General features: G+C 37.3%; 1 protein-coding gene across 11 annotated transcripts in view; it reads left to right on the top strand.

Annotated features, from left to right (window-relative positions):
* The window catches only part of PPP6R3 (protein phosphatase 6 regulatory subunit 3), a 59,461-nt gene extending 33,368 nt beyond the window's left edge, over positions 1-26,093 (top strand). For 7 of the 11 annotated variants that reach the window (XM_048058635.2, XM_048058634.2, XM_048058633.2 and 4 more), the window contains 15 exons: positions 459-608; positions 1,120-1,184; positions 2,267-2,382; positions 2,768-2,853; positions 5,504-5,590; positions 9,005-9,102; positions 11,127-11,181; positions 11,848-11,978; positions 13,071-13,189; positions 14,597-14,750; positions 15,966-16,072; positions 16,979-17,129; positions 19,154-19,171; positions 19,482-19,604; positions 24,170-26,093. In XM_048058635.2, the coding sequence (XP_047914592.2) occupies positions 459-608; positions 1,120-1,184; positions 2,267-2,382; positions 2,768-2,853; positions 5,504-5,590; positions 9,005-9,102; positions 11,127-11,181; positions 11,848-11,978; positions 13,071-13,189; positions 14,597-14,750; positions 15,966-16,072; positions 16,979-17,129; positions 19,154-19,171; positions 19,482-19,604; positions 24,170-24,221 (1,512 nt within the window). In that variant the 3' untranslated portion in view covers positions 24,222-26,093. Of the gene's footprint in view, positions 1-458; positions 609-1,119; positions 1,185-2,266; positions 2,383-2,767; positions 2,854-5,503; positions 5,591-9,004; positions 9,103-11,126; positions 11,182-11,847; positions 11,979-13,070; positions 13,190-13,841; positions 13,966-14,596; positions 14,751-15,965; positions 16,073-16,978; positions 17,130-19,153; positions 19,172-19,481; positions 19,605-24,169 lie in introns of those variants that run through there. The other 4 variants (XM_013195270.3, XM_048058638.2, XM_013195235.3 and 1 more) reach the window with 4 other exon arrangements.
* Positions 26,094-27,410: the final 1,317 nt, after the last annotated feature.

The following is a 27,410-nucleotide window of genomic DNA, read 5'->3' as shown; positions in this document are numbered from 1 at the left end:
GGTAGATGACGTAAGGCATCTCGTTATGGTGAGGAGCACATTCCCAAAGGGTATTGTAGATGCAGAAAGTCTATGGTGAATTCAGAAAAGAAACTTAAGGACTAAGAAGGTCATAAATAGCATTTCTGACTTGGGAACTCTCAGGGCTGCAGCTATCAGAAAGAATTAAGAGGGGATTATCATTGCAGACTTGTCTTTATCTGGAAGTGCATTATTGGCTACTCCCAGGATAAATCTTTTTTTTTTTTTCTCATCCTGTATGATAGTCCTTATGTTCTGATAATAGCAAATGTAAGTATTAAAATTTGTGTAGGTCACGCTTTATTATGTACAATGCTAGTTACTGTAAAACTTGAAGAATTTGCTTGTGTTGCCATTCAAATTACTTGCTGGGGTAAGATTTAGTTATGTTTGAAAGGACCCTGCTTTGAGTGAACCCTGTTGAATTTGTTTTTCAGGACATGTTCTTTAAGTATACGTGGAATAACTTTTTGCATACTCAAGTAGAAATCTGTATTGCATTGATTCTTGCAAGTCCTCTTGAAAGCACAGAAAATGGCACAATTACAGATCAGGATTCCACTGGGGACAATCTTTTACTGAAACATGTAAGTTATGTTTTCGGGAGGAGTTTGCTGAATGTTCCTCTCACCAAGGTATGATAGCAGTTATTCTTTCATAAAGTAAGATTGGGCTATATTTTATGTAGAATGAAGAATAATACTCTTTTGGGTTTTCTTAACGTGTCAGTTCAGGCTGTTAAACCCAGAAGTGCCATGGAATGGATTTTTGCTGCCCTCAAAGTGAGCAAGTATGCAAGGTTGCAAGTACTTCCTCTTCTTGTTAAGAATTAAAATTGCTATTTCAGTAGTTGTACGCTACTAAAATACAGCAGCTACATTCAAAAAGAAGTTGAATTGATGTAGGTTCAACCTTCAGGTTTCTGTTTGGGATCTGTCAGCTGCTTCTGAACTTTGAACCATTTAATGAAAGTATCTATCCTAAACCAGAAATCAACTGTCTTATAAGACATCAGGATTTGTTAAAATCAACCCTGCAATGCATAGTAGTGTTCCACTTAGCTTTACAGCTGTTAAGTATATTTTGTTTTTTTCATAGCTCTTCCTTAAGTGCCAATTAATAGAACGAATACTTGAAGCATGGGAGATGAATGAGAAGAAACAGTGAGTAACTAGCTTTCTCATTTCCTGCAATTGTCTAAATGCAATTTGAGTTGTGATATGTATAATCAATTCAGAACTGAGCTGACCAAGAAATACTGACCAACAAATATTCTTGCATAATATTCTTGAAAATACTTTAAGAATCTCTTTTCTGAAATATCCAGAATATGAAATACTTATCACAATAGTGTTAGTGGTGTTTGGAAGTACGCTTTGCTTGGGAATAAATGGAATAATTAAGTTCTAAACACTTATGTTAATATTTGGATTAAAGCTTTCACACATAGTGAATCTTCCAGAATTCTTGAGTTTCTCTTTTAGTAATGCCTGAAGTTCAGGCCAACTTTTTGGTATCACTTTAATACTTTTCCCTATCACCTTTTGAGAATACAGTCATGTCTGTAATTCTTGCAATGTATAAGATTTTACAACAGTCTGTAGAGTTAACCCATCTTCAAGTACAGAAACATACCATAAAGTTTTAAGAGAATGGAGGAAAGAAGATAGTTTTCTCCAGTAAGCAATTGAAAATTTTTAATAAACACATCAAAGCAACTTACATACTGGGGAGCAACACAGTCATGTAAAAGCCAGCACCTTAGCAGTGGAATTCCTCCTGAAAACGTGTGATTGTGAAAGGATGGAAGTTTCAAGCAGCCAACCCTGTCTGAACTGTTCATATCAGGAAAAAAAATTCTCAGCCTTCACCTGAAGGGGTAAAGCATCTCTCTGAAGGAGAGCTTAGGAGCTAATTTTGTCTTCATCTTGGCAATGCTTTATATTTTTTCCTCATGCACAAATGTGAAAGCAGAAATAATTTGTTCAGATACTCTGTACTTCCTTGGTAGTTATATGCCTGTCGGTCTTCTAGCTTGGCTCAGTGTAATCTAGACATCTGTACCTTAAGTTCTTGAGTATTTTTGTGAAACTCTAGTTCTAGAATACTGCTCTTACACTTAAGAAGTGGTAGGTTATAGGTCTGTCTTATTTAACTTCCTGCCCCTGGTAGAATGATTTATAACAAAATATAGTAGCACAGTTGCTCAGAGTACAGGCAATTAAGTTCTTTTTCTATCTTGCAGGGCTGAAGGAGGAAGACGGCATGGTTATATGGGTCATCTGACAAGGATAGCAAACTGTATCGTGCACAGTACAGATAAGGGGCCTAACAGTACGCTAGTCCAACAGCTTATTAAAGGTAACGTTAATACTCTTAAGTTTCTCTTTGTGTCTTCCATGATCAAGTTTCTAGGAAATAAACTTTAAAAACGAAAGGCAGTTTCTGGATAGAAGAAGAATATTTTGACATATTCTGCTTAAAACTAGTTGTCCTTAAACATGTTTGTCTTTTTCAAACATCCCTGAATAGTATCAGAGCTCTTTGAAATAAACGTAAGGAGATGCTGAACTGCTTAGTTTAGACTTTACAAGATGAACTAATCCTTATGTCTTTTTTATGTGTATGTTCTTTATTTCTGATTGCTTTGTGTGTTTTTTAAGAGCACAAGAGAACAACAACATTTAAAAATTAAGTGATGCTTCACTGTTGATTGTATTTCGTTGTTTTTTGTTTCCTACTCTAGAGCTTCCAGAGGAGGTCAGAGAGCGATGGGAGACATTCTGCACAAGCTCTTTAGGAGAAACTAACAAAAGGAATACAGTGGACCTGGTAAGTGGTGCTGGATAAAGTTTGAAAATTGCTGTTGCTTACTTGGGCCCCAATTTTTTGTCAGCAGCACAGGCAGTCTTTCCAAGTACCATGCTATTGAGATAGTGTCAAGTACATCTAATTGCTGAGCTATGGGACTCCCATTCTTTAGTTTCCTTTCCAACTAAAGCCACATCAGTGACGTTTCGTATGAGAATTTTGCTGTAGTTCAGTTCATACAGTTCATCCCAGGCAATCACCACAAAGGAAGATATTCTTAGAGCGTCAAGTTAGCTTGAAAGCTCCTGTCTCCTCTAAGAGTATGGACAAAAACATAAGGAATTGATCTAATGGTAAAGTGCTACCTGCATTCCACTGTGTGTTACACTGCATACTTTTGTTGTGCATCTGTTTTAATGTTTTTTCTGCATTCAACAATAGTGATTGCATGTTTGTTAAAAGCTAAATTTAAGTAAAAGTGTGAAGAGGTTTTATGTAGTCATCTTAAATGTACAGCTTAAAAGTAATCACCACATCTTAGTTTGAACTTCTAAAAACTTATTTTTAGCTGCAGTGATCACGAGATGCTGGAATTCAGGATCCTGAGGGTTGGGAGGAAGGTGAAAAGTTTGGTAGTACTTAAGGACTAGGTAGGAAAATATACATCCTTTAAGCCTAAAAACAACACTGTGCAAGACAAATTATCCATGGTTGCCTTAAGAATCACCATGTAGTTCCTTTCTCTTAAGGAAAATCCCCCTTAGGGATATTCTCAGGAAATTAAACCAAAAATACCAAATACCATACACTAAATTTAATTATTTGCAAAAAGTGCCTGTGCTGCTTTAGTATTACAACGTTAGAAAATGACTAGTCAGAACAGCGAGGAGCTTGTTTTCTTACCTAAAGTTGCTGAAATTTGCAGAAGTCATTTTTACCCCCTTCCCTGGCATAATTATGCAGTGTATTCATTAGGGTGGTGTAATGCTAGTTTTTTTCTTTAAGGGTTATGCTTAAACTACAACATTTGTCAAAAAACAAGAAAAATAACTCATGTTTTGGACTTTATGTCCTGTTGGTTCCCAAAGGGAGAGTTTGAGGAAGAAGCTAGAGTCCCAAGCTTGTTACTGTTACAACACCAGTGGCAGGACTTCTACCACGGATTAGATAGTTAATAAGAAGCAGCTAAAACTATATAAAGAACATTTTATTTGGTTCCCTACCCCAAGGTACAATTGTAGAAGGAGTAAGTATATAACATGTTCTCAGAAAGCATGCCTGGGGGGTATCCAGGGCAGCTCAAGTTGTATAGAATACTGTGTAATTACATTGAAATGTGCAGACTTTACAAGAATATTTTTGCAAATACACTGAGCAGTAACCTTCAGCAGACTTGGTCTGTCATTTGGTACAATGGTTCTTCTCCAGGCAGAATGAGCCCAGAGGTCATTTGGTGCATTACTGTTCTTCCTACTTACTGACAGCCCTAGTGTTAAATTTACTGTGGCATGTTTCCTTCAGAAATTCACTAATTCACTGTTAAAATTCACTAATAAGTCGGGGTGCTTCTAGGCTGCAAATTGTATTGCAGGGCTGTATAAAATAAAGCATGTCAAATTGTGTGGCTTTTAAATAAGTGTTATACTAACAGAGGAAAAGACATAAAAGCACAGTATACCTCAGGAAAAAGTGTTCTTCATTTGTCCATTGCGTGTGTCTTTACTGTGACATTGTGCTATGGTATTTGTGGGAGCATAGGAGGGTGTCTGTCATGTGTGAAGCCTTGCATTTTCTCTGTTTAACTTGTCCTTTTGTGTAGCCTGGTCTCTTGTTCAAAAACAAAATTAAAAAAAAAAAAACATTATGTTCACTTGAGAATTTGTACCAGGGAGTTCTAGAGGTGTTAGAATAATGCAGTATAGCATAGTCCAGAGTAAATTGTCATCTGTGGATTTGCTTTATATCAGTGGTCTTCCATAGAATATGTCTAAGGCGTCAGCTCTAACTACTGTTACTTCACCTAGTTGCTGTTCCAGTTAAAATTACTTCTGGTGTGCTGTTCTGATAGAAAATAACTTCTTCCAAGAACTTGCTCAGCCACACTACTAGCTAAGGAACAAACCATTCCCACTGGTTCTATGTCAGATCATCAAAATTATCTATTTTTAAGGGTAATATATAAAACAGCTGTTATGGCAACAGTTCCAGGTTCGCTTCTGCAAGTAAATATTGATCATGAAATTTTGAAGGTGCCTTTTTCTTTTTGATGAACTTTTTTTGCAAATACTGCAGATATCTACGTTTTCCTTTAAATTTTATGTTCTCTATTTTGGGAAGGAAGATCTGTGTATAATCCATCATTTTGGTGACTACCAGTTTACTTGTTCAATGTGACTTGTGGTAAAAAGAGAAGATGCAAGTATTTTAAAAAAACTGTCAGCTATAGGTCTGGATTTTTATATATTAAAAGCTTTGGCTTTTTTTAGTTCCTAACACATATAGGTTAATGCTACTGAAATATTTTAGGGACTCTTTTATGTGGTATAGCAGTTGAGAAAACTGCAAATAACTCAGCTTCTTGTTCAGATATGAAACTGAAGATTCAGCCAAGCAGTACAAGTGTATTTGAGTTTGTCATATAATAAGCAAATGACTAAATTATTTTGTATAGGTTACCACCTGCCACATTCATTCTTCCAGTGATGATGAAATTGACTTCAAAGAAACTGGCTTCTCACAGGATTCATCTTTGCAGCAGGTGAGTTGAAATCTTTTAACAGCGTAGTGTTCTTCTCTTATATATATCTTCAGTGGAACTCATATTTTTATCACAACCCAATACAAATCTAGAAAGTTTAAACTAACTTGGATATGTGTGCATGCACACAACTATTTTGCCAAAATTGGAGGTGTGGCTTTTAACACAAGGCACAGCATCTCAGTGTGCTTTTCATTTATTTTTTTTGATTTGATCACACTCTGTATGCAGAACTCTGATCATTATACCTAAGACACTTCATATGTTAGTTGTCTGGCTGAATTGGGCATAGTTTGTGACTTTTTTTCTTACTAGATGCAGCAGTTTGGTATGTGATGGCTTCTAATTGTTTTCTGGAAAACATGAATTGCTTTGAAAGCAAATGTGGGTTTATGTTTGGTCTTGATAATAAAAGCTTTAAAAATGTTGACCCTTACTTTGGGAAAAGGAGGAAGACTGGCTATTCATTGTTATATGCTTTTAGTTTAGTTTATGGCAAAATACCAAACTGTCTAGTTGTCACAATGTAAATAACTTTATATACCTATTGCTATGTGGCAACTGTACATAGCTGAATTTTCCTGAACTAAATTTTTAATCAACTCGATCACTTATTTGCAGTTCAGTATGTGATTTTGGCAGTTCATTTGTGAGTGTTTCAAAGATAATTATTTATCATTTGGTTTAACAAAAGAAATCTGAGAATGTATAAGGAAGTTTCAGATCCACCAGTCTGAAAGTTTAAGGTAAAGCTATGTCCACCTTGAAGTTTTAATGCTTTCATAGTGTACTAATTGATACAGTGTTTAATATGGTGATGATGTTTGGAGTATTTTTGGGATGAGTGATTCCAGAGAACATAATAAATATTATTTAGTATAGATTCCCCTATACAGAGCATACACTACCTGACTGGGTTATTAACCGGAATCTTATTTATCTTTCAGCTCATACTAACAGCTATGTAGTACCTAGTCTAAGACTGGCTTTGGTACTTCATGCATCTTTATAGTTTTCCTATAAGTAATTGCTTATCAAAGTTTAAATTGGGAGCGGTGGCTCAAGTTTTAAGAATCTAATGCATTTTCATCAGGTCCACTGATCTTGTGCATGTAAGGTGTACCTGAATACCAACACGATAGGTTGGACGCTGTCTGTAGCAGCTCTAGTGAGAAAGTAAGATCTTCAGATTACCCTGTGCTTTTCATGCACCCCCTTAATGATCCGGATAGTTAATCTGCAAAAATTCAAATGGTCCTGTGCTGTTGTTTCTTTCCAGTTTTTCACAGTTTTCTTAATTTATTTTTCAAAGCTAAGTGAAATATACTTTTTAAAGTTGTCTTGTGAAGAAAGCAACATACTAGACAAGATAAATCACTGATGAGAAATGCATTGAAATTACTTAAAGCATTCTCTGGCTGCACAAATTCATTTGTAAAGGTAACTCTGGCTCTACAGCTAGACTGCTCTAAATGGGCCAGTATTTCAAGGAGGAAACAGGAGGTACCCATTAGGAAATAGGTAAAGGAGGAAAATACCAAGGAACCAATTTACTTTTTATTTTTTGTCAAATTTAAGTTTTGTCTGGTCAGAATTACATCTGCTGTGACTTCTTCATTCTGACATTCAAATCTAGTTTGATACTGTTTTCTTCTAGTAAAGCCCTTTTGTTCAAGAAGGACGTGTTTGTTTTTTTCTCCTCAAACACTTTTTATATAAGTTCTGTGACTCTAAATTTCTAAATAACACTTAAAAAAACTGACATCTTTGGAAAAGTGTTCTGTCACCCAATCCTGGGAGGGAAGGTTTCTTGTGCCACTAGTATCTCATGTGCTTTCTGTGGCACTAGAAACTTTTCCTTCAAGAAAACATTTTTCTGCTATGCACCAGTTTAGTACCACTTTGTCTCTTTTAAAATATATTAGACTACAGGACAGAACTGTCTTGTCTCAGACTAGCATTCTGTAATTACATTTTATATACCCTTGTAGACAATTTCTATGTAGTGATTTCACCTAAGTATCATAATTCTGATGCCATGAACCTTGTGTCTTAATTTTCTGTTTATCCTGGTGACTGGTATTAGTGGCTGCACCTTGTGTAAGGCCGAACAAGTCAGTTTAGCTTTCCTTCACACAGGGGAAATTCACTGTCTTTTGCTCATGTGCACTTTTAAAATCCAGAATAGTGAAGATACTTTACAGGAAGAAGAGCTCAGTAACCAATGTAAAAAAGAGTAATGGTTTTACTGGGACAGTCAGTAATTGGTGGTTGTCCTATATTAGGGCTTGATACACTGTTTGTGTTGGTATGAAATCCTGAAGTTCTGAAAAGCCATCTCAGATACTAAAATTTAAGATAAAAATATGCAGGAACTCCTTTTTTGGCCTAGCTTAGCACAGTAACCGTACTAGTGCCTGCGTGAGGGTTTCTCAGACTCACTCACAGCCCTGCTGGAGCCTTGCTTTTTGTCTCATCCTTCTATGTTCTCTCTCCTTTTTCCTCCAGTTTTCATAATGCCTTGATCAAAACCTGTTGTGTTTTTTTAATATTCTCTTGTTTTCTTTCCATGTTCATCTTGTTTTGCTTTACCACCTTCTTCATAGGTTTTGCCTATGTATTGTGTCCCTTTAGCTACCTGGGCAAGGAAATAAGGGAGCTGATGTGACAGCCATATTTCCTAGATTATCTTAGCCTTGGCTGAATTGCACACAGAAATAACACTATTGAAAGTTCCTAGAGAATGGGTGCTAATTTAGTTCATAGTCGTGAGAAATAAAGGACAAAAACTATGGTTGTGGATAGAAGGAAATGCCCATTTATACCTGTCTGATGGCAGTTGACACTGACATCCTTTTCAAAACAAAACAACAAAAAAAAACAGAACCCACAGTTGTGACACTGCACTGTGATGTTCAGTAACTTATTTTCTGTACTCTCCAATTCTTCTGGATGTTGAAGAGACTGCTAGTGTTTATGCTTGAGTGATACTCCTCCTGATAAGCACAGGTCATGTTTATCATGTAGTTAAGTATCTATATTTAATGTACTTTTCTGTACTGTTTTTTACTGCTTATAACTTAATATTAACAAAGTCGGTTTTTTCTTTTACTTGGTACATGGTGCTGTTCCCCGACCTCTTAGGGGTTCATTTGGAAAGGTGCTAGTTGGCACATGGTTAAACTAGAGATTTAACTTCCTTATCGAGAGCTGCTATTAGACTGGCTTTCAATTCAGTAAATGTAAGATGCGTAGTCAGTGTTACCATTTAAAACTTAAAGGTTGAGACATCCTTTTCCTGTCCCTTATGTTTAGATTAGAGAGACTTTTATTTCTTTGGAGCAAAATGGGCAAATAGGATTTAGAGTATTATTAGAATCATTATATCACTGTCGTTGGTCCTGGGGTTGCCAGGCCTTTTCTGATTATCAGATGCAACAAATGACGTCCAATTTTATTGACCAGTTTGGCTTCAACGATGAGAAGTTTGCTGATCAAGATGACATCGGCAAGTGAGTATATTGTTATATTAGCTTTGATTATAGTCTCTGGAGCCTCCCTTTTTTAGTGTATTTGGCTGTGGTCTTGGTGATGACAAATGCCAGCCTTTATTGATGTGATGCAGTTGCCAGTCAGTCCTGTCTTCTTGTACCAACTGTGTGTGTTGATAGAGTGCTCTTAGAAAACCTCCCTGAACGGTTTACATCAGAAAGTAACAGCTAATTTTCTACTTCTAACGTCCTGACTGTGCCAGCATGAAAACACAGTGCTTGGGAATAAATTATAGCTCTGCTTTTAAGAGCCATGTCTATCCAAAGACTTGGCATTGTTTGGGGCACTTGCACTTGGAGGTACAAAGTAAGTCATTCACATCTCTGAATTGGTGTAGCAGAGCAGATGAGTAGCTCTTCTTTTAAGTTTGACTGTGTTCTTTTCTGTAGGGAACAGTAAAGAAGCACGTCATAAATATACCTTTGTTTTTAAGGGTGAAGCAGTTAAGATATGAGAACATGTCTTGGTCAGGTTTTAAAAATAACAAAAGCAAGAAAAGAAAACAAAAAAAAAAACCATGATAAACTGCTCTGTTTCTTCAGTTCAAAGTAAATTGATGCCATAATGGGAAAGGGTAAGAATGGGAGTTCTTAATGAAAGGAGACTTGATCCTGATTTAGTTAGAATTCATGGCTTGGGATGCAAGAACATTCAGATAAAACAGAGTAAAAACATTACTTGGTTTCTAGAAGGGTTAAAAAAAAAAAAGTATCTTCTGTAAGACATGTTCAGTATCTGATGGTTAACCAAAACTTGCACATGCATTCCAAGATGCACAGCTGCTTTATTATACCACGTAATTTGGGAGTATAGATGAAGTTATGATAGGTGAGAAAGCAGCTCAGGAGATCATTTAACTTGGCTAGAAGCAAGTGAATTTTGGCAAGAATGGGAGTTGGATTTCCTTTGTAGTGTATGATCTTGGTGGAAAGAAGATGACTTAAGCAAGCAGATCTCTTGAGATATGCAGTAGGTACAGTGAGTTGAATTCAACTGTAGATGAACTACATTTTACTTTTCAGTTTATGCCTCTTGTGTAAGAATCAATTACAGTTTAAATTACCTGTTTCCTGGTAACGCCTGTGGTGGGTGGGGCTAAGTCCCATGGTAATGCAGTCACAGTTGAAATTTGTTCATTTAGATCACTTTTATCTCATTCCCTGCTTGGTGAGGATTAGAGGAAGACAGTAATACATGCACTGCTGAGTTCAGTGCTATAAGTGACCAGAGAAAGAATATATTAACTCTTCTGAAAGTCTGGTAGTATATCTCTACTCTTTCTCTGTTTGTTCTTGCTCCCCTCAGGGATTTGGTTTGCCTAATGCTATTTTTGGTCTAAGACATCTCTATAATTTGTTCAGTGAAACTGCTGAATGGCCTAATACATGAAGAAGTGCAAAGCCTTACTACTTAGCGTTAAGTTTTGAAAAAAAATAAAATCTTAACTTTCATTTAGTGATTGGTTTAAAAAACTGAAGATTTTTTTTCTGTAGGAAACGGGTTGATATTGCAATTTTTCACTTTGCTTCTTCCTTTTGAGAAGGTCCATCTGTATGTAGAGCAGCAAAATCGATTATCAGATGTAAGAACTACTAACACAGATCTTTGCAGGATCTAAAAATGCATCATGGTAGACCATAGATAGGTATTCTTGAGGCCTGCTTTTTTTCTAGCGCATAGCAGTCCAGTGTTTGTGTGTATATCGCTTCAGTTATGCTGGCTTAGGCTAGTTGCATCCACGCAGCTCATTAGGGAGTAGGCATCTCTTTTTCTTTAAAATATTTCACGACTAGAAAAATGGTGTGAACGCCAGGCTTCCTTAATGTGGAATTTGACCGTTTTGTTTCATGTTGGAAACTAGTGTGTCTTTTAATCTCAGGTTTCTCATTTTCCTAGTAATATAAATAAAGACTTCTGAACACAATGCCTTCATGTTGTTATGTCTTTTCTTGGTTTATTTCATACATCTGTGTTTTTTTTGCAGTGTTTCTTTTGATCGAGTCTCAGACATCAACTTTACCCTCAATACAAATGAAAGTGTAAGTGTACGTTCCTGTACTCACAGAACAATTACTGTCTCAAATTTCTGTGTGATTTCAAAGTTTTGATGGTGGTTATATTTATTCCTTTATGATGTATAATCGTTGGAAAGTAACTACCCTACCTTATTCCTGCATTATGTGGATTTTCTAGCTGAAGAACTTTTTTGCTGCTCTTTGTGGTTGATATTAAGCAGAAGTGCTTCTAATTTGTATGTCCAGGTTCAAGAACAGGCTTGGGTCTAATTTGTGCAGACTGCACACTTGTTTTATGGATAGAAGCTATTTCAGACTTCCAGTGAGGTGGTGTTTAGACAGACTGTTTTTATAGATATTTGTCAGCTGAGCTGAAATGAACCTCACTATGGAAAATAAAACCGGAGTATTTGGTGGTCCAGCTATCTGGAAAGGTCTTCGATGTCATTCCTACATGCTGTTCTTAAATGTGATGGATCCTCCCAGCAATTCTTGGAGGATAGTGTACTCTCAGCATGCTAGTAGTTGAGTAAAACAAGCTCCACTGTATACTTTCTTGACAAGCTTTATGTTGTTGAGATGTTCTGGTTTTAGTTTTTTTTTCAAAATCACATATTTCCAAAATGTTGACTAACAGAAGTAGAATGATTAATCATAAATACAGATTTTATATCTTTTCCCTATATTTAGGGCAATATAGCATTGTTTGAGGCATGCTGTAAGGAGAGGATACAGCAGTTTGATGATGGTGGCTCTGATGAAGAAGACATCTGGGAAGAAAAACATATTGCATTTACGCCAGAGTCCCAGAGGCGTTCCAGGTACGAAATGTGTTTTTCATCCAAGTAGCACTATAGTGAGCCCTCATTACTGCGCATGTCTTCTGGTTCAGGTTGACTATTTACACAGGCTGCCCAGCATAACTAGCCATTTCCATCTGGGGGGAGAAATTAGTAGAGGGATAGCAGTAGTGTCTCGTTCAGCCTTAACTTGCAGAAGATGGTAATAGGTGTCCTGCTTACTCAGATCTTCCTGCACCTCACCTTTTGTAGCTTGTTTCCTTTTGCTTGTTCTTCCCCTCTTCTCTGTCAGCCTGTTAGCCATTCTTGCTGTGGGCAAGGCAGTCCAGCTCCACAACTACGCAGACCTCGCTGTCCTCTCTATGGTAGTATTGGGGTCAGACTATCCAGCTGTATTGTCATGGTTGCCCTTAGTTGTACTGCGGCTGTGGACAAAACTGTAGGCAGCTACATTGAGGGGAAGGAGCTGATCCCGAAAACTCTCGGGGATGCACCATCTCCCTTAATGTCTTCTGGATTTTGTCCCAGGATAGTCTTGGCTTCTCTGACCTTCCATAGTGGCCTTTAGAACATGTGTGGCTAATACCTTCTGTACGTGATTAGCTTTGTTGTATGTTGGTTACCTTCCGTTATTGCTTTCCTGTTAATGTTGGTTGTGCTCACCAGGAAGGGAGAGATACCCATAAAGTTCAAAAACATTACGTAAGGGGACAGACTGGAAAATACTTGGATTGGTTGTTAGATTTCCAAATAAACTAAGTTATGTCGTATTGGTCTTTAAAAGAGTTTTATATTTCAGTGATTCCACTTAGTGTGCAGAGATGAATGTTCTGATTCCTTATCTTCCTTTTCTGCTTCCTTTTGAATGGCAGGAGTTTTTACTTGCAAACGGAGGAAAAAAGCCCTCTTTACATGATCAAGTGGAAAAACCTTAAACCTTGTTTTTTGTGGGAGAAATGAGGGGCATGCCAACAGCTAATAAATTATACCTCAGTTAATCTATCAGCAGTGATAGCTGTTGTAATTCTCTATAGCTTCAAACTCTCCAGTATTTCGTTGTGCCAAGGGTCTAATCCTAAACATGGAATGTAAACTCTCTCTTTGTATTTTAAGTTCGGGTAGTACAGACAGTGAAGAAAGTACTGACTCCGAAGAAGAAGATGGAACAAAACAAGATCTGTTTGAATCGCATACCAATACAGAGGACAAAATGGAAGTAGACTTGAACGAACGTATGTAGCTTTTCTCCCACCTATTTGAGTTACAGGAAAGTGTTACATCTAGAAGTGTTACTTTGTAAGAGTTTTCCTCTTTTATTTTTTACTCTAATGATCTTAGTCATCTTTCTCACTGTAAAGACTGCTTTAATAGAACATGCAAGTATTTGAAAATTTGAATTCCTTACATGTCCTGAGTCAAATTACTGTAGTCTCTCTAAAATTCATGTGTATATTCTTCAAGAGGAAAAAATGAGGAGGAATCAAAAAGTGAAGAATGAAACTTAATTTACACAGCTTGAATGCCTGCAAAACTGATAGGTTGTTAATCTCTAAACATAAAATATGATCCTTTTTATTAGAAGTCTTTCAGACCAACATTTTATCTAACAACGGTCTAAAAGGCGTCCTACAGAAGTCAAGCTAACTTAGTTTGGTCTAGTTTCATATGTGAATAATCTTGTTTAAGATGTGTGTCAGTAAACTCTTATGTGGAAAATTAACTGTTGTAATTGGCTTAAGAGTTCACATTCAAGGCACAGTAGACTAAATTGGCTTTACTTAAAATGGCAACATCTGTAGGTAAAAGCCCTGTGTTTATCTAGACTGTAAGGAATTAAAAATTAAAATAGAAGGAAAAGTTAAGGGTTTTCTTTTCTTTTGTCAGATTGGTGTCGTTGGCATCTGTGTGTCAAACAAGTTTTGATCCATGTGGGTCTCCTCCCATATCTGCCTGGGTTGGAATTTCTAATTGCTAGTCAGAGCTTCCTTTTCAGCCTGTTTTTTTGTATGTAAGTGTTAATGAAGAAAATGTTTCCCTTGGGTAGGTGAAGTATTTTGAGTTGACCTATCCTAAATTAGATGCTTCTAAGTCCCAGTTGCTCCAAAACTTAATATCCCAATTAATATTTTAAAGTTGTAAAAGGTTTTAAGCTTTTCTGAAACTTAGCAGTGCTGCTAGTGCATGAGAAATTAGAGATTGCCCATTAAGTTGTCTTGCTCATTTTCTATGTTGAGGAAAATGTGCATAGGAAACTGAAAAAGGGATGAAAACTCTTAAGATTTTTTTAAGTATAGAAATTAGTGTTGAAAATAACGAATGTTCACATTAGGTTAAGGAATAAAGTGGAACAACACTTGCGATTAAATATAATTTGTGTTCTTCAGATAAGTGCCATTGATTTTTAGCTGAATACTGTGAGTTACTGTTTTTAAAATTCTGCCTTAATAGCAGAATTTCCCTATTAGGGAATTCATTCACTTTTTACCTATATAGAGAATTCTTTTGCATGTGCTTTGAAGTCTAGTTAAGAGTTTTGCTGCTCTTTTGGGAATGTGCCTATATAGAATCAATGTGTTAGACATATGTACATTCGTGTTCTTTAAATCTATTCTTAATGAACTTGCTGATGGGTTTTCTAGCACCGAATTGGTCAGCTAACTTTGATGTACCCATGGAGACTGCACATGGCACCAATCTGGATTCCGTTGGGTCTGATGTGTGGAGTACGGAAGAACCTATGCCAGCAAAAGAAACTGGCTGGGCTTCATTTTCAGAGTTCACGTCCTCTTTGAGGTAAGAATATTAGTGATACAGGGCAAGTGGGCAAGTTCTTCATTACTAAATGTACCGGCAGCTGCTGTTTGGCATCATTAGGATGTATGTCTCTACCCAAGGCTATGTCGGTTGGTTTTTGGTGGAATACAGGGTGCATAGCGTTCAAAGGATCCTGTGTGTTTAGGGTAGTATGGTGTAACTTGCCCATACAAAAATATAGGCTTTTATAGGATGAGTGGATCCCTAAAGTTTCCCTTGAATATTGGTCACTGACCAGAATTGCGCTATGACTTCTTTTAGTATAGGCTGAACCCAACGGAAAGGATATAACTGTTGAATGTGAAGGCCATAAAATGTCTATGATGGTTCTGTTTCGTCAGTGGTATAATACAGATTATTGGCTTTCTTGAAAACCTGCATGATTATGCAGCTCATGTTAGAATAGGCAGTTCTACACTATTTTGACATTACCTGACATACACTTTACTCTTTTGGCTTAAACACTGCGTTAAGAATAACTGAGGTCCTCTGTGTAGGAATCTAATCATCCCTATAGATGTAAATTTTGAGTTGCCAAAATAGTAGCAGTCAGGAACTGATTTCTTCTCCAATCAGAAAACCCTTTCTGTCTGTCTTGCTCCCCATTTCTGTCTGGGCCTTAAAACAGCTCTGACATAAAACTACGATTTTTTCCATCATAAAGCAGTGAATTGCTTCATGTTTGAGGCAGGTAAGTTGATAACAGGATTATGGGGTTTAGAAAATGAATTCCTGAATTTGCCACAAGTAGTGGATAGAAAAGACACTATTCTGTAAGTGGTGGGAAGTATTTCAAGTGGTCAGAATTTGTCTTTTGAGTTAATCCAGAATGGAAAAATTTGTAGCTATACTGTATGTGCCATTAAGCAAACAAATTAGAGTAAAATACTTCTGTCATTGTTGACATTTAAGGATTGTGTTGGCAGTGTCAGCAGAAAACTCTTTTAGATATTCCAGGTTGCAAAGAGTACATTTAAAAAGTAGTTCAAAATGTTAGAAAGACGGCAAGGATCCAGCAGTCTCATTTATCTGTGGCATCTCCATTTCAAATAAAAATAACAGTACTGCCAAACCTCAGTCAGCTCAATTCGGGTGGATTTTGCATTAATGAACTTGTTTAGTGTGCCTTAGCCATGCTTAGTTTCATTCTGCTGTTCAGTTATGTTTATAAAGCTTTTTAATTTGTATTTGAAGCTCAAAAGAGTCCTTAAGAAGTAATTCTCCTGTGGAAATGGAAACAAATGCAGAGCCAATGGATCCCTTGAGTGCAAATGCAACTGGTCTTGCAACACAGCTAGAGAGTAAGTACTGTGCGTTCAGAAATGCAAGTAGATTGATTTTGATACTTTTAGCTAAGAAAGATCTCCCTGAACTTAGGTATCTAGAGACCTCTCATCTGGCGCTGCTGCTGCTCTGCCAGGCGATGAAAATAACTTGACGAAAGTTCTGAACTTCATTTTTCCTATTTAAAACAGGAACCAGTGCTACTTTTGTCTCAAAAAAAAAAAGCTTCTTTGTTCATTATATCCACACTAAATATCTTCTGTTAGAGAAGTTTTATATGTGGCAACCCTTAACTGAGCTGATGCCCAAGAAAAGTGGTAGCTTCTAGTCTCTTCCTACGTGGCAATAGACCAGTAGCCTCGGTGTTCAGATTTCCCCTTCTTGCTCATTGCTTTCCAAGCTGTCTTCTCTGTATATATGCACACACTTCTATTTATGCGAATTAATTAAAGGTTAAACCCATGTTAACTAATTTTCTATATATCTTATTAGCAGACAGAATAAGTGCAGATGGGAAGTCCAGGAAGATTGGGCTTCCCAAAGGCTTGTCTGTACTTCACAATTTGTTGGCAAATTTGTACAGTATGGACTGGTGCAATGAATCTGACTGTACAAAAAAAAGTATAAAAATCCTACTGAAGGCTTGTTCAAGCAAACCTGTTACAGCAACTATTGTCAATGTAAATCACTGGCTTGCAAAACAAAAGCTGTAATCATGGAATATAACTTCTTCCTTAAGCAATCTGTAAAAAAGTGTTAATGCTCTACGTATGTGTATAGCGGGGATTGTAGAAAGATGATTCCTAAGGATTCAAGAAATACTCTAAACTGGGGGAAAACATTCTGGTTGTTTTGGCCTCTGTGCGTGCTCATGAAATAGAAACATAACCAGTCATATACTAAAATACTTAGTTTTATTCTAGCCCCAGGAAGTGTTGCTATGGAGGCCAGCTCAGATGGAGAGGACGATGTAGAAAACGCAGACAAGGTAACTGAAACAGTAATGAACGGCAGCATGAAGGAGACACTGAGCCTTACTGTAGATGCTAAAACTGAAACGGCTGTTTTCAAAAGGTGAGGATGTACTTCTTTTTGTCCTTCCACCCCCGTTTTACAAGTGCTGTTAATAGAACACTCATCAAAAAGAGTTACAAGTGATAATTCCTAAGGCCTTAACTTGAAACCTGTTTTGAAACTTTACTTCCAATTAGTTATTAGAACATAGGATTGTCCTTATCAAGCTTTAATTTTCACTGGAAGATTATTAGTGGAAGATTGGCTCTATTTTTGATCCTGATGCACATTACTGCGCAATTTTAATGTACAATTTAATGTACATATAAGCTACAGCCTTTTAAACTTTGCACGGAACTTCTGGATTGGAATTCAGCGTCCTGTGCAGGAGGTTGGAGGAGAGAGATTGAAGGCCAGCCAGGCACTGCTCTTGAGAGTAACTCATTGGGAATTAGAAACTTCTGATTTTTTTTTTTTTTAGTACGGAGGAAGGAGCACTTTTGACTGCACAACACTTATGAAATCAAATGGCATTAGAGAAATTGAACCAAAGCAGTTTAGAGGAGGAATGTGACTCTGGAGTTAAATAGCATGAAACCTTAGTGACTTTCTGACTTAGTAAATGATGTATCTACTCTCCAGTTTATTCTGTATTTCTTTTGAGAATGCTTTTCGTGGTCTACACTTCTGTTGTTCCAGTGTAGATGATCAGTTATTCATGGTGCTTTTACACATAAGCTGCTTTAATTCTGTGACTTCTGATATTAGTGCAAAAAAAACAAAGTTAATACAAGGGGGAAGCATATCGTGGCAGTCACTGCCTCTCATCATAGAATTACCTGCTTGCGCTATGGAATAAGGACTTGTATCTTCGTAGTTAAAAGGACAGAGGTGGTAAGGGAGGGAAAATGAATCTATGATCTTGATTCAGCACGGGAAGGGGAAGTTAAGTGTAAAAGGAGGTTGAAGGAGTGAGGTCTTAAATGTGGAGACTGTTTAGCTCTGATACAGAGGTGTCACCTCATACTGATCCAGATATCATACGGTTTTCCTTAAATTAACTTTTAAATATGCCTAGACAGCAAATAACTAGTATTTGGGGGGGGGGGGGGATCTAAAACTAGATTAAGAGAGGATTTCAATAGGCCATACTCTGGCCTGCATACCTGGCAAGGTGGATACAGAACTTAGGTCTGAGAGTACAAATTTCTTCCAGTAGAAAATACATAGTTGTGATGTCAGTGTTGAGGAGAAGGGAAGCATTGTGAGGACAGTAATTGATTTGTGGAAAGCTGCAAAAGGCAAATGTGTTTCTTGAATTTTCTCATTCCCCCTTTTGAACGAGTAGGAGACAGTGAGAGCAGAGACAACCCCTTAAAAAAAAATAAGAGGAGACCAGTTCTGGCGGTGGTATTAGTATTTTGAACAAATACAGACTTTAAAGGTAAAAGATGATAAAGCAGATGGGAAACGTTACCTGGTGAGCAGTATTTTTACAGGCTATGCAGGTATAAGGAGACATGGGGGAAGGAACAAGGATTCATTAAAAGAGAGGATCCACTAAACTGTAAGGATAGGAATCAGCAGAGGATAGTGTCTTTAAAAATGTTCCTGACTTCTTAAATAGATTCACGGCTACAGATGAAGGTTGATGTTTGTGTCTACTGTAGAGCTACCTTATATCCATCTCTTGCAGTTGTATGGTCAACTTTTTATGTTAATGTGCTAATAAGTGTGGATGAGACAGGAAAAGGTGGGATAGTGATGCATAAAAACTCTGGTTTAGTGGCAAAACGCGAGTATTTGTTTCCTAGTGCTAGAGTACTGTTTTTTTCCCTGAATTATGTTCATTTTCATGTCTGAGAAGAAGCTGATGAAATAGAGCAAGTTGTGGTCTTATGTGGCATAATACATACATCGTACTTCACTGTATAGTCATTAGGTAGTTCATTAATACAGACAGTGATGAGTTAGTGATTCTGCTGACTTGTTTCATGGGCAAACTTTATCAATGCCAGTTTCTAAGGGAATCTTGAATTTTTTTATACTTTCTTCCTTCTATTTTTGCATACTTCTGGCTTCAGAGTGTTGAAATCCTATCGGTATGTATAGTAAAGGATTGTAACTGTGATTGCTACCACTTCAGGCTTCACGCACATTCCTTATTTTCTTTCTGATCATATTTGTAATCATTGTATTTCCTGCCCTCTTATCCAGTCAATTTTCAATGGTTTTAAACACCAGTGCATTATTAGGTGTTTGTAAAGTCCAGAATCATGTTTGATCCTTATGTTTCAGTCATAATTTAAAATCCATTTGCATGTGAAATACAAACCTCCCAATTTTCTACTATTGCCTGAAATTTTCTCTAAGTAAACTTAAAAATTAAATATCTTGTTTCCTTTTACTTAGTGAGGAAGGAAAATTGTCTACCTCGCAGGATGCTTCATGTAAATATGTGGTAGAGGAGAATGCAGAGGTTGTGGAAGAAGCTACTTCAGCTTTGCAGCCCACTAACAGCAGTCCAGAACAGAGGTAACTGCACTCAGAGATACTTTCAATCACATAAGTAGCAGCTTTTATATTTTTATAATAGGACTGATCTAAAGAGACCACTGAATTCCTGTTAGTTATCAGCGCTGAGTTTAGATCAATATAAACATGTGCTTGCATCTGTTTGTAAGATTCTTACAAGCTATATTGTCTGTCCTTACTCTGATTCTTGAGTTGAAACCTATTTGCCTTTCAGGGTATTGTAAATATTCCCTTTCTGTTTTGCGATACGTACCGATTCATTGTACTAATTTGATGATATGAAAACTGTGGAAAAAAAAGGGGGGGAATAAGTTTGACTTTGTCCTGAAAATGTACAAAAGTATGTTTCAAAATTAGAAAATTGTACCATTTTTGATTCTGTATTTTATACTGCAGGACAGCTGGGGGGGAGTCTACCAGTGCAGCTACGTGGAAAGGAAATGCTGCCTTAAGTCATGCTTGTTTGGTTGTGAGCTAGTCAAATAATTGCCTCTAATTTTGGATCAATTTCTGTTTGCACCCATGTCTTTATCAGGTGTTAATCTGAATACTTGTAGATTTGGAGATAACTTTTCAAAGTACATAAATAATTTGTTTTGAATAAAGTTCTCTGGAAATACGGAGCAGCCTGCATTGCTCAGCATATTTATTGGAGGAAAGAAGTGACAACATTTTTCTTGGCTAATAGTGCTTGCAGTCTCACAAAATAGTCATTCAAGAGACAATTCTGAGGTGACAACTGTCAAACAGAGAAAGTTCTTGCATAAACATTTGTATTAGATCATCAGGTAGGACCGCTTTCTCCAAAGAAGGTGTCTGAAGATGTTTCTCCTGTTCCTTTTCCTGTTGAAGTACTTGTTCTGGTGTGTTTTTTTGCCTCACAAGTTACAGTGGTATGAAACATACAGAATCAACTGTAATGCTAGTATGGCTTTACCAAAATCAAATTTACATAGGGTGAGATTAATTACAAAATACTAGAAATACTTAATGCAAATGTTTCGCATATGAGCTTGATTCTAAGCTTAAGTTGGGGCGGAATTCCACTTGGTCTTAAAAGCTAAATCAGTGAGGAGCATAAAGCAGGTGAGAAGAATTCCATCCCTGAAGGCAGTATTCAGTGAAAACCTTGCTCTGGAACTTAATGTCAGAGCAGTATCTGATAAGAGGTACTTTCCAACTCCTGCTGTTCGGAGGTGAGGATGGTTTTGCACTGTTTTAGCCTCGTTCCTCCCAAACGCCTCACCAGCACAAATGGCTAGATTTGACCTGTTGAAGGCAGAAGTGTTGTCACTCAGCCAGTCCACGCAATCTACACAGCTCAGCACAAGGTGGGGAGAGCCTTGTTTCCTATTTCTTGGTTTCACATAGACTCACGTAGTACTTTGCAATTAATCTCTGGGCAAGAGTTCAGTGGCTTCCTATGAGAGCTAATGGCTTGTTGCACTTCAGGGTGTTAGAATGCCACAAGCTAGAATACTGGTATTGAGGACAAGGGTTGGTATGCTGACACTTCCTGATTTAGATACAGTTTAGGGGTGCCCAGAGCATATTCTGAGAGGAGGGAGGATTTTGCTTAATTAAAAGCAATTCCAGGGGCTACTTTTGCGTTGCATTATAAACAGGGAAATGATTCTGAATCTGTAAATACATGAATATTCATTTTGATAGTTATAATAGTTCAAAAGCTGTTGTTTCTTGACTTGTATAGATTTTGAACTGTTATTAGAGGAACATATTACAGAAATCTTGTGGACAGTAATTATTTTTAAGACTGCAGATGCTGTATTATGCTCTTAGCTTTCTAGTCGAGACAAAATTGAAAGGTTTTATAAGCAAAGATTTAGAATATAGCTCTACATATAATACAACAAAGCTCTGCTACATGTTTTGACTATACTTTTGCAAACTAAGATGAGTGCAAGCCTATTTAAGTTTAGATACTGCCTTTTTGGGACATGTTTATGAGCTAGTATGTTTTAGTGTAACATCTAGTACCGGAAGTAAAACACTGCTACATTTTTCCATAAGCCAGAACTTTCTACTCTGCATATATTCAATGAACTTTAATCAAGAAATTAATTCTAATTGGAAAAAAATGTATACTTAGTCAAAACTGGAAACCCAGAAACTCAAGACTTTCACAGCCAGCATGTGGATACTAGGTGACTGCCTTCTGAGTAAAGATGCTTCTCTAAACCAACAGAGGGCTCTCAGAGCTAGCAGTTCCTTGGATTGCTTTTGATTATGGGAAATCTCAAGGAACTCCTTTCCTTCAGTCTGGCTGGAAGCAATGAAGCTCAGTACTTTCTCTAAAGGTGGCTGTCACAGCAGATCCTCGTATAAGTGCAGAACAAGTGTCTAGATAAATTTAATTGTGCTTTTGGGGCTCCATGCATGTATGACTAGTGGGAGGAGTCACCTAGGTAGGTCTTTGGCTGGTGGCCAGCAATATCAATGTCTGCTAGGAACCCTGTTCTGTCATGGATTTTTTCCAATCAGTAATTAATTTACTGCTCTTTGAACTGTCAGAATTCCTGTCCATGCAGCACTTGTTTCTTACCTTCCAGGTTTCTCTAAAGTGTTTAACTTTGTCTAGTGCTGTCTCTCTCTTTATCTAATGTGTACATATTTTTTTTTAAAAAGTGTTTTTAGTGCTTAGCAGCCAAAGACTTAGCTAGGGGGACTCCTGCTGGTCATGTGCATGTAGAGCACGGACCCAAGAGTGGCTTCTCTGTGATGTACACCATCAGAGAACAGGAGTTACAGGTAACTTTTCTTGTGTAGTTCCAAATGGTATTTATATTCTCTAAAGGAATCTTCAAATGTATTCAATAGACTTGCACTGAATGGAAGTTGAGTGTTTTTTGCTTTTGTTGTTTGCAACTCTTAATGTTCTTGTGCACTGATTTGATCTCTTCATTTGTGTTAATCCAGAGTAATTGAATCCACATGTTTACACTAACGTCTTACCTAGAACTGTATATACTATTATGATTTTTACTTTTGCAGGTTTGCTCTTTATCTTCCCCATACTTTCTGAACCTCTCGTGCTAATGGACTGAAATTCAGAGTATTTTTGAAACATCAGTTTATAGATTAGATTAGTCACTAAAGCAGTTCTTTAAAAAGAACAACTCTAGTTTTTACCTGTTACGTCTTTTCTTACTTTCAAATGCAAACTTAAGTACTCCTGATGTCATCTTTTGTCTCACAGAGTAAGATGTGGAGAAGTCTCAGAAGTGTCCTTTTTCTCAGTGATTGATTCTCTTGAGGAGAGAACAGCATCTGTAGAGATTGTTTTTTAGCTCAATAAAGATCAATCACATTTCACTGGTGTGCTGAGTTAACTAAGTGCTGTGCCTAATTAGACAATAAGGACTCCAGAAGTGTTGGACTCCAGAAAATGAATGGGATGAGCATGTAACTAGCTTGTGTTCCCTCTTTTTGAACTCTGTGGAATTCCACTCTGAACAGTTTTATTATACTTACAAGAAAACATTATTTCTTGGCTTCACTGTGAGATGAATGTTAGAACCTTGTAATCTGAACTGTAGAAATCAGTACGTATTTTGGAAGAAATAGTGCAGCTTTCACTAGTGACCAGCCATGTCTGAAGAGAACAATGTCTCACGCTGGAAGGGACCCACAAAGATTGTCTAGTCCAACTCCCATCTCCACACAGGACCACCTAAAAATTAAACCATATAAGCATTGTCCAAATGTCTCTTGAACTCCAGCAGGCCATGGTGCAATGACCGCTTCCCTGAGGAGCCTGTTCAAGTGCTCGACCACCCTCTGTGAAGAACATTTTCCTCATATCCCGTCTGACCCTCCCCTGCCCCAGCTCCACGCCATTCCCTCGGTCCTGTCGCTGTCCCCAGAGAGCAGAGTTCAGTGCCTGCCCCTCTGCTCCCCTTCATGAGGGAGCTGCAGGTTGCCATGAGGCCTCCCCTCAGTGTCCTCTTCCCTAGGCTAAACAAACCCAGTGACCTCAATTGCTCCTCATATGACTTCCTTCTAGACTTTCACCATCTTTGCATTCCTTTGGACACACTCTAATAGTTTTATAGCCTTATGTTATAGCACCCAACAATGCACACAGTACTAGAGGTGATGCAGAGCGCACAGTGGGACAATCGCTTCCCTTGACTGGTTAGCAATGCTGTGCTTAATGTACCCCTGATAGAGCTGGCCCTTCTGTTTGCCAGGGCACACTGTTAACTCATACTCAACTTGCTGTCAACCAGAACTCCCACATGCCTTTCTGTTGCACTGCTCTTCAGCCTCTTGTCCCCCTGTACAGTCTGTACATATATCCAAGATTGCCCTGTCCCAGGTGCAAAATCCAGTGCTTGCTCTTGTAAAACTTCATATGGTTGGTAATTTCCCAGCCCTCTAGTCTGTCAAGATCTCTCCAAAAAGCCTCTATCCTTGAGAGAGTCAACAGCTCCTCCTAGTTTAGTTAATGTAGTGTTGTCTGCAATCAGGGTATGTGGGAGGGGAGAACATACTTTGGATGCTTCCTCTTTCTTGTACACTTACATTCTCTTTTGGCCTCTTAGGACTGATCAACGCACCCTTTTAGGAGAGACGTCTGTTAATGGCCCTGTATGATACGTGATGTCTACTGCCTTGGCTGAAGAAATGAACTGATACCCAGGTGTTTGAGCATTTCTTGAGGATTTCATCTAGAGCCTGTTGAAGCCAGTCACTGCTGCACTAATTTCGCAAGGGATCAGGACCAGCAACATTTATATTCTAGATTTTAAGACATTGTACAGAAATTCATAAGTGTAAAAATATTGCACATTGAGAAATACCAATAATTTTTGCGTATGTTTATATTGTATTGTTCTAAATAATGGGTGGCCTGTGAAATAAGATCCTGCTACCCATGTAATGATGACAGTAGTGTTACTATAGTTAAAAATGGCTGTAAGAATAGTTTTATAAAAAAAAGTGAATACACAAATCTAATGTATTTGAGACATAACTATTTGACGATTAGTGTGACCAAAGTATTTAGCAGTTTTTCATACATTTTTCACCTTGTAAAAAGAAAAAGGAAAAAAAAACCAAAAAAACTAAACAATTCATGTTTCTTCCAGGTTGGCGAAGAATTGTAGAACTGAAATGCCCTATAAATGTTATTTTGGTTGTTTTAGCTTACGAAAGTGATTTAAATGAGAATTTTTGGTGTTCAACATTTTACAACAGGTTTTTTAATTGGTAATTGTTTTCTGTATTGTTTAAAACAGATCAAAAATGTAAGTCTATTGGTAGAGATTTTAAGTATTTATTGCTACAACTTAGTTGACAAATTGATGTTACTGTAAAGCCATATGTTCTGTTAAGTCTTGTTTGCTTGAAACAATACCTTACAGGTGAAACACTAGAATATTTGAAGTGCACATGGCTTGTTGTGTTTAAGTGGTTCACCTGCCTTTTAACCCATTCACCAAGATTTACTTTAATACCAAGCATTATACAATGGAACATTTCAGAACAATCTGCGTATTTAAAACGCTATAATCCTCTTAGACAAGTCAAGTAAATGAAATGCCCGTGCTGCTAATGTAATTACAGTACATGCATTTTAAAAGTATATAGTGTTCTTTTAATACAAATTTTGGCAGCAGAGCATGTTAATTGTTACTTTCACTGTACTGATCTGTGTGAGGCTTTCATTTGTATGTTCTAAACCAGTTTTTTCACAGCTGGTTTGTGTATATATATAGTGATTATGGAAACTAATTCTGTGTAATTTATAATTTTCTATGTCATTGTACAATTCCAACAGCCTTCTCAAACAAACAGAAGCAATATACTGTATATTGCCACATTGTCTGGTGAAAGGGTTAAAGTATTTCACCTGCACTTTTAGATGCAAATCCATTTTTATTTCCTTAATAGTTATATTCATTTATTTTTACATCATTTGTTTTCCTGACCAGTATTTAAAGCCAAAAGGATACTCTAAACAATGGCCAATGATTTATTTTAGAAAGCGTCCCAAGCAACGTGCCTAAACATTACATTGCATACAGAAATAATAAATAATTAAAAAATATATATAATGGCATTGCCCTTATTGCTTTCTGTCTTGCATTTTCTCAGCAAATTTCAGTGGCATTTGCCCTTGCATATTGTTTCAAACTGATTAGTTGTCTGGAAAAGGAGGGGAAAAAACACTATCATAAGTGGAATCGGAAACATTGCCTCTTTATTTATACTTTATATATCATGGAATTGAGTCAGTTTAAATTGTTCCTTCTGTTCACATTGCTTCTAGATCACCTATGTTCTCCCTTCCCATTCCGGATCCGTGAGTGCTTTCCTGTGATGTATTCTTTGCATCTCAAAACATGAATTCTGAAGACTTTAATTTAGATCATGATTGTTTACTTTGTATGTGACATCCAGTCATCCACAATAAGAAACAAATCTTGCCTAGCCATTGAGTAAATTTTGTCTTGTTTCATGAGATTCAACTTACTCATTTACTCGGGTTTATGTGATTGTCTCAGTATTTTACCCAGTGCCAGCAAGTTAAAAAAAAAAAAAAAAAAAAAGGAAAGAGATAAAAGCTGCACACTTCGTTCCCCTTTAGCTTTTCAAGCCATGGTTGTAAACTGCCCTAACACTCTGCATGAGAAAGGTCGGGTCTCTGATGTGGTGGAGCAAACCTCCAGCTCCTCAAAGGAGCGTTCTGGTGCAGGTTTAATGAAGTCCAAAGGAAGTAAGCTCACACGAGTTGTTACCTACTGTTAATTAGGAGCTTCCTTGCTCTCTGCTGGAGGAACAAAGTGCCCTTGAATTTGTATCAAGTCCAGAGAACAGTAGTTGCAAACTGTTCATGCAGACTACATATGTGCATGTTCTGCCTCCAGCCCTCCTGGTATCAGAGCTGAGCAGGTTACTCTGAAAGTCTTTGCAGATGACTCAGCATTGAAGGAAACCTTCATATGGTAAGGCATACCTAGTGGGAATCTCCAATTACGATACAGAAGCTTTGACTGTAAAATTTAGGTGAAGGTTAATGGTCACATTAAGTCTTAATTTGCATATGAGGGTGCTTGGTGCTCTCATTTGAGCTATGCTCTACATCTTTTTCTGTGGCATGAGAAAGTGTGGACTATAAACTGCCTTTTCTAAGTGACTAAGTAACCAGTTCTTTCATCAAAAGGAGAAGCAGCTACTTCCAAAATACACTATTGTGCCAAGCCTGTGAAGAATGAGGAAAGTAGTGTTGGGGTAGCATGACAAAGTCATATGGAATCTAGATCTCCCAGTGACACCGGAACATTTACTAGGAGCTAGAAATTATTAATATTTACAAATGTGCAGTGTAACCAAGAGGTTGGAGGAAGACAACAGGAAAAAGGGAAGATCCCTCTCTATTGCAATTCCCAAATGGTGGCTTGAAGGAAGTAAGCAGAGAAGTGTACAAAGTTAACAAGTTTTCAAGGAGGGGGAGTGGGTTTGTAATTCTTAGTATCTGGCAATCTCTTGTTCTCTTTTTGGTCATTGCAACATTTAATTGAACTAGAGAGAAAATACTAAATCTTTCTATATGGCTAACTGGCTGCAAGATAATGGAGTGCTGCAAACAAGAACCTCAGGGTGGCCTTGCGCTCCTGAGAGATTTCTTTTTTCAAATAGACCACGGCCATAATGGCTGTGTCTTCTTGTTTATGGGGGAAAAAGATGAAATTAGGGCATGACTAGAGTTGCATTAGAAGAAAGAAGAAAGTGTACAGTAACTGAATCCTCTAAGTTGCTAATATGAATATAGAACTTATG

The sequence above is a fragment of the Anser cygnoides genome, chromosome 5 (assembly GCF_040182565.1).
Source record: "Anser cygnoides isolate HZ-2024a breed goose chromosome 5, Taihu_goose_T2T_genome, whole genome shotgun sequence".
NCBI classification, from domain to species: Eukaryota; Metazoa; Chordata; class Aves; order Anseriformes; family Anatidae; genus Anser; species Anser cygnoides.
Note: the sequence above shows the minus strand (reverse complement) of the source record. Positions and strands in the feature narration are given on the sequence as shown.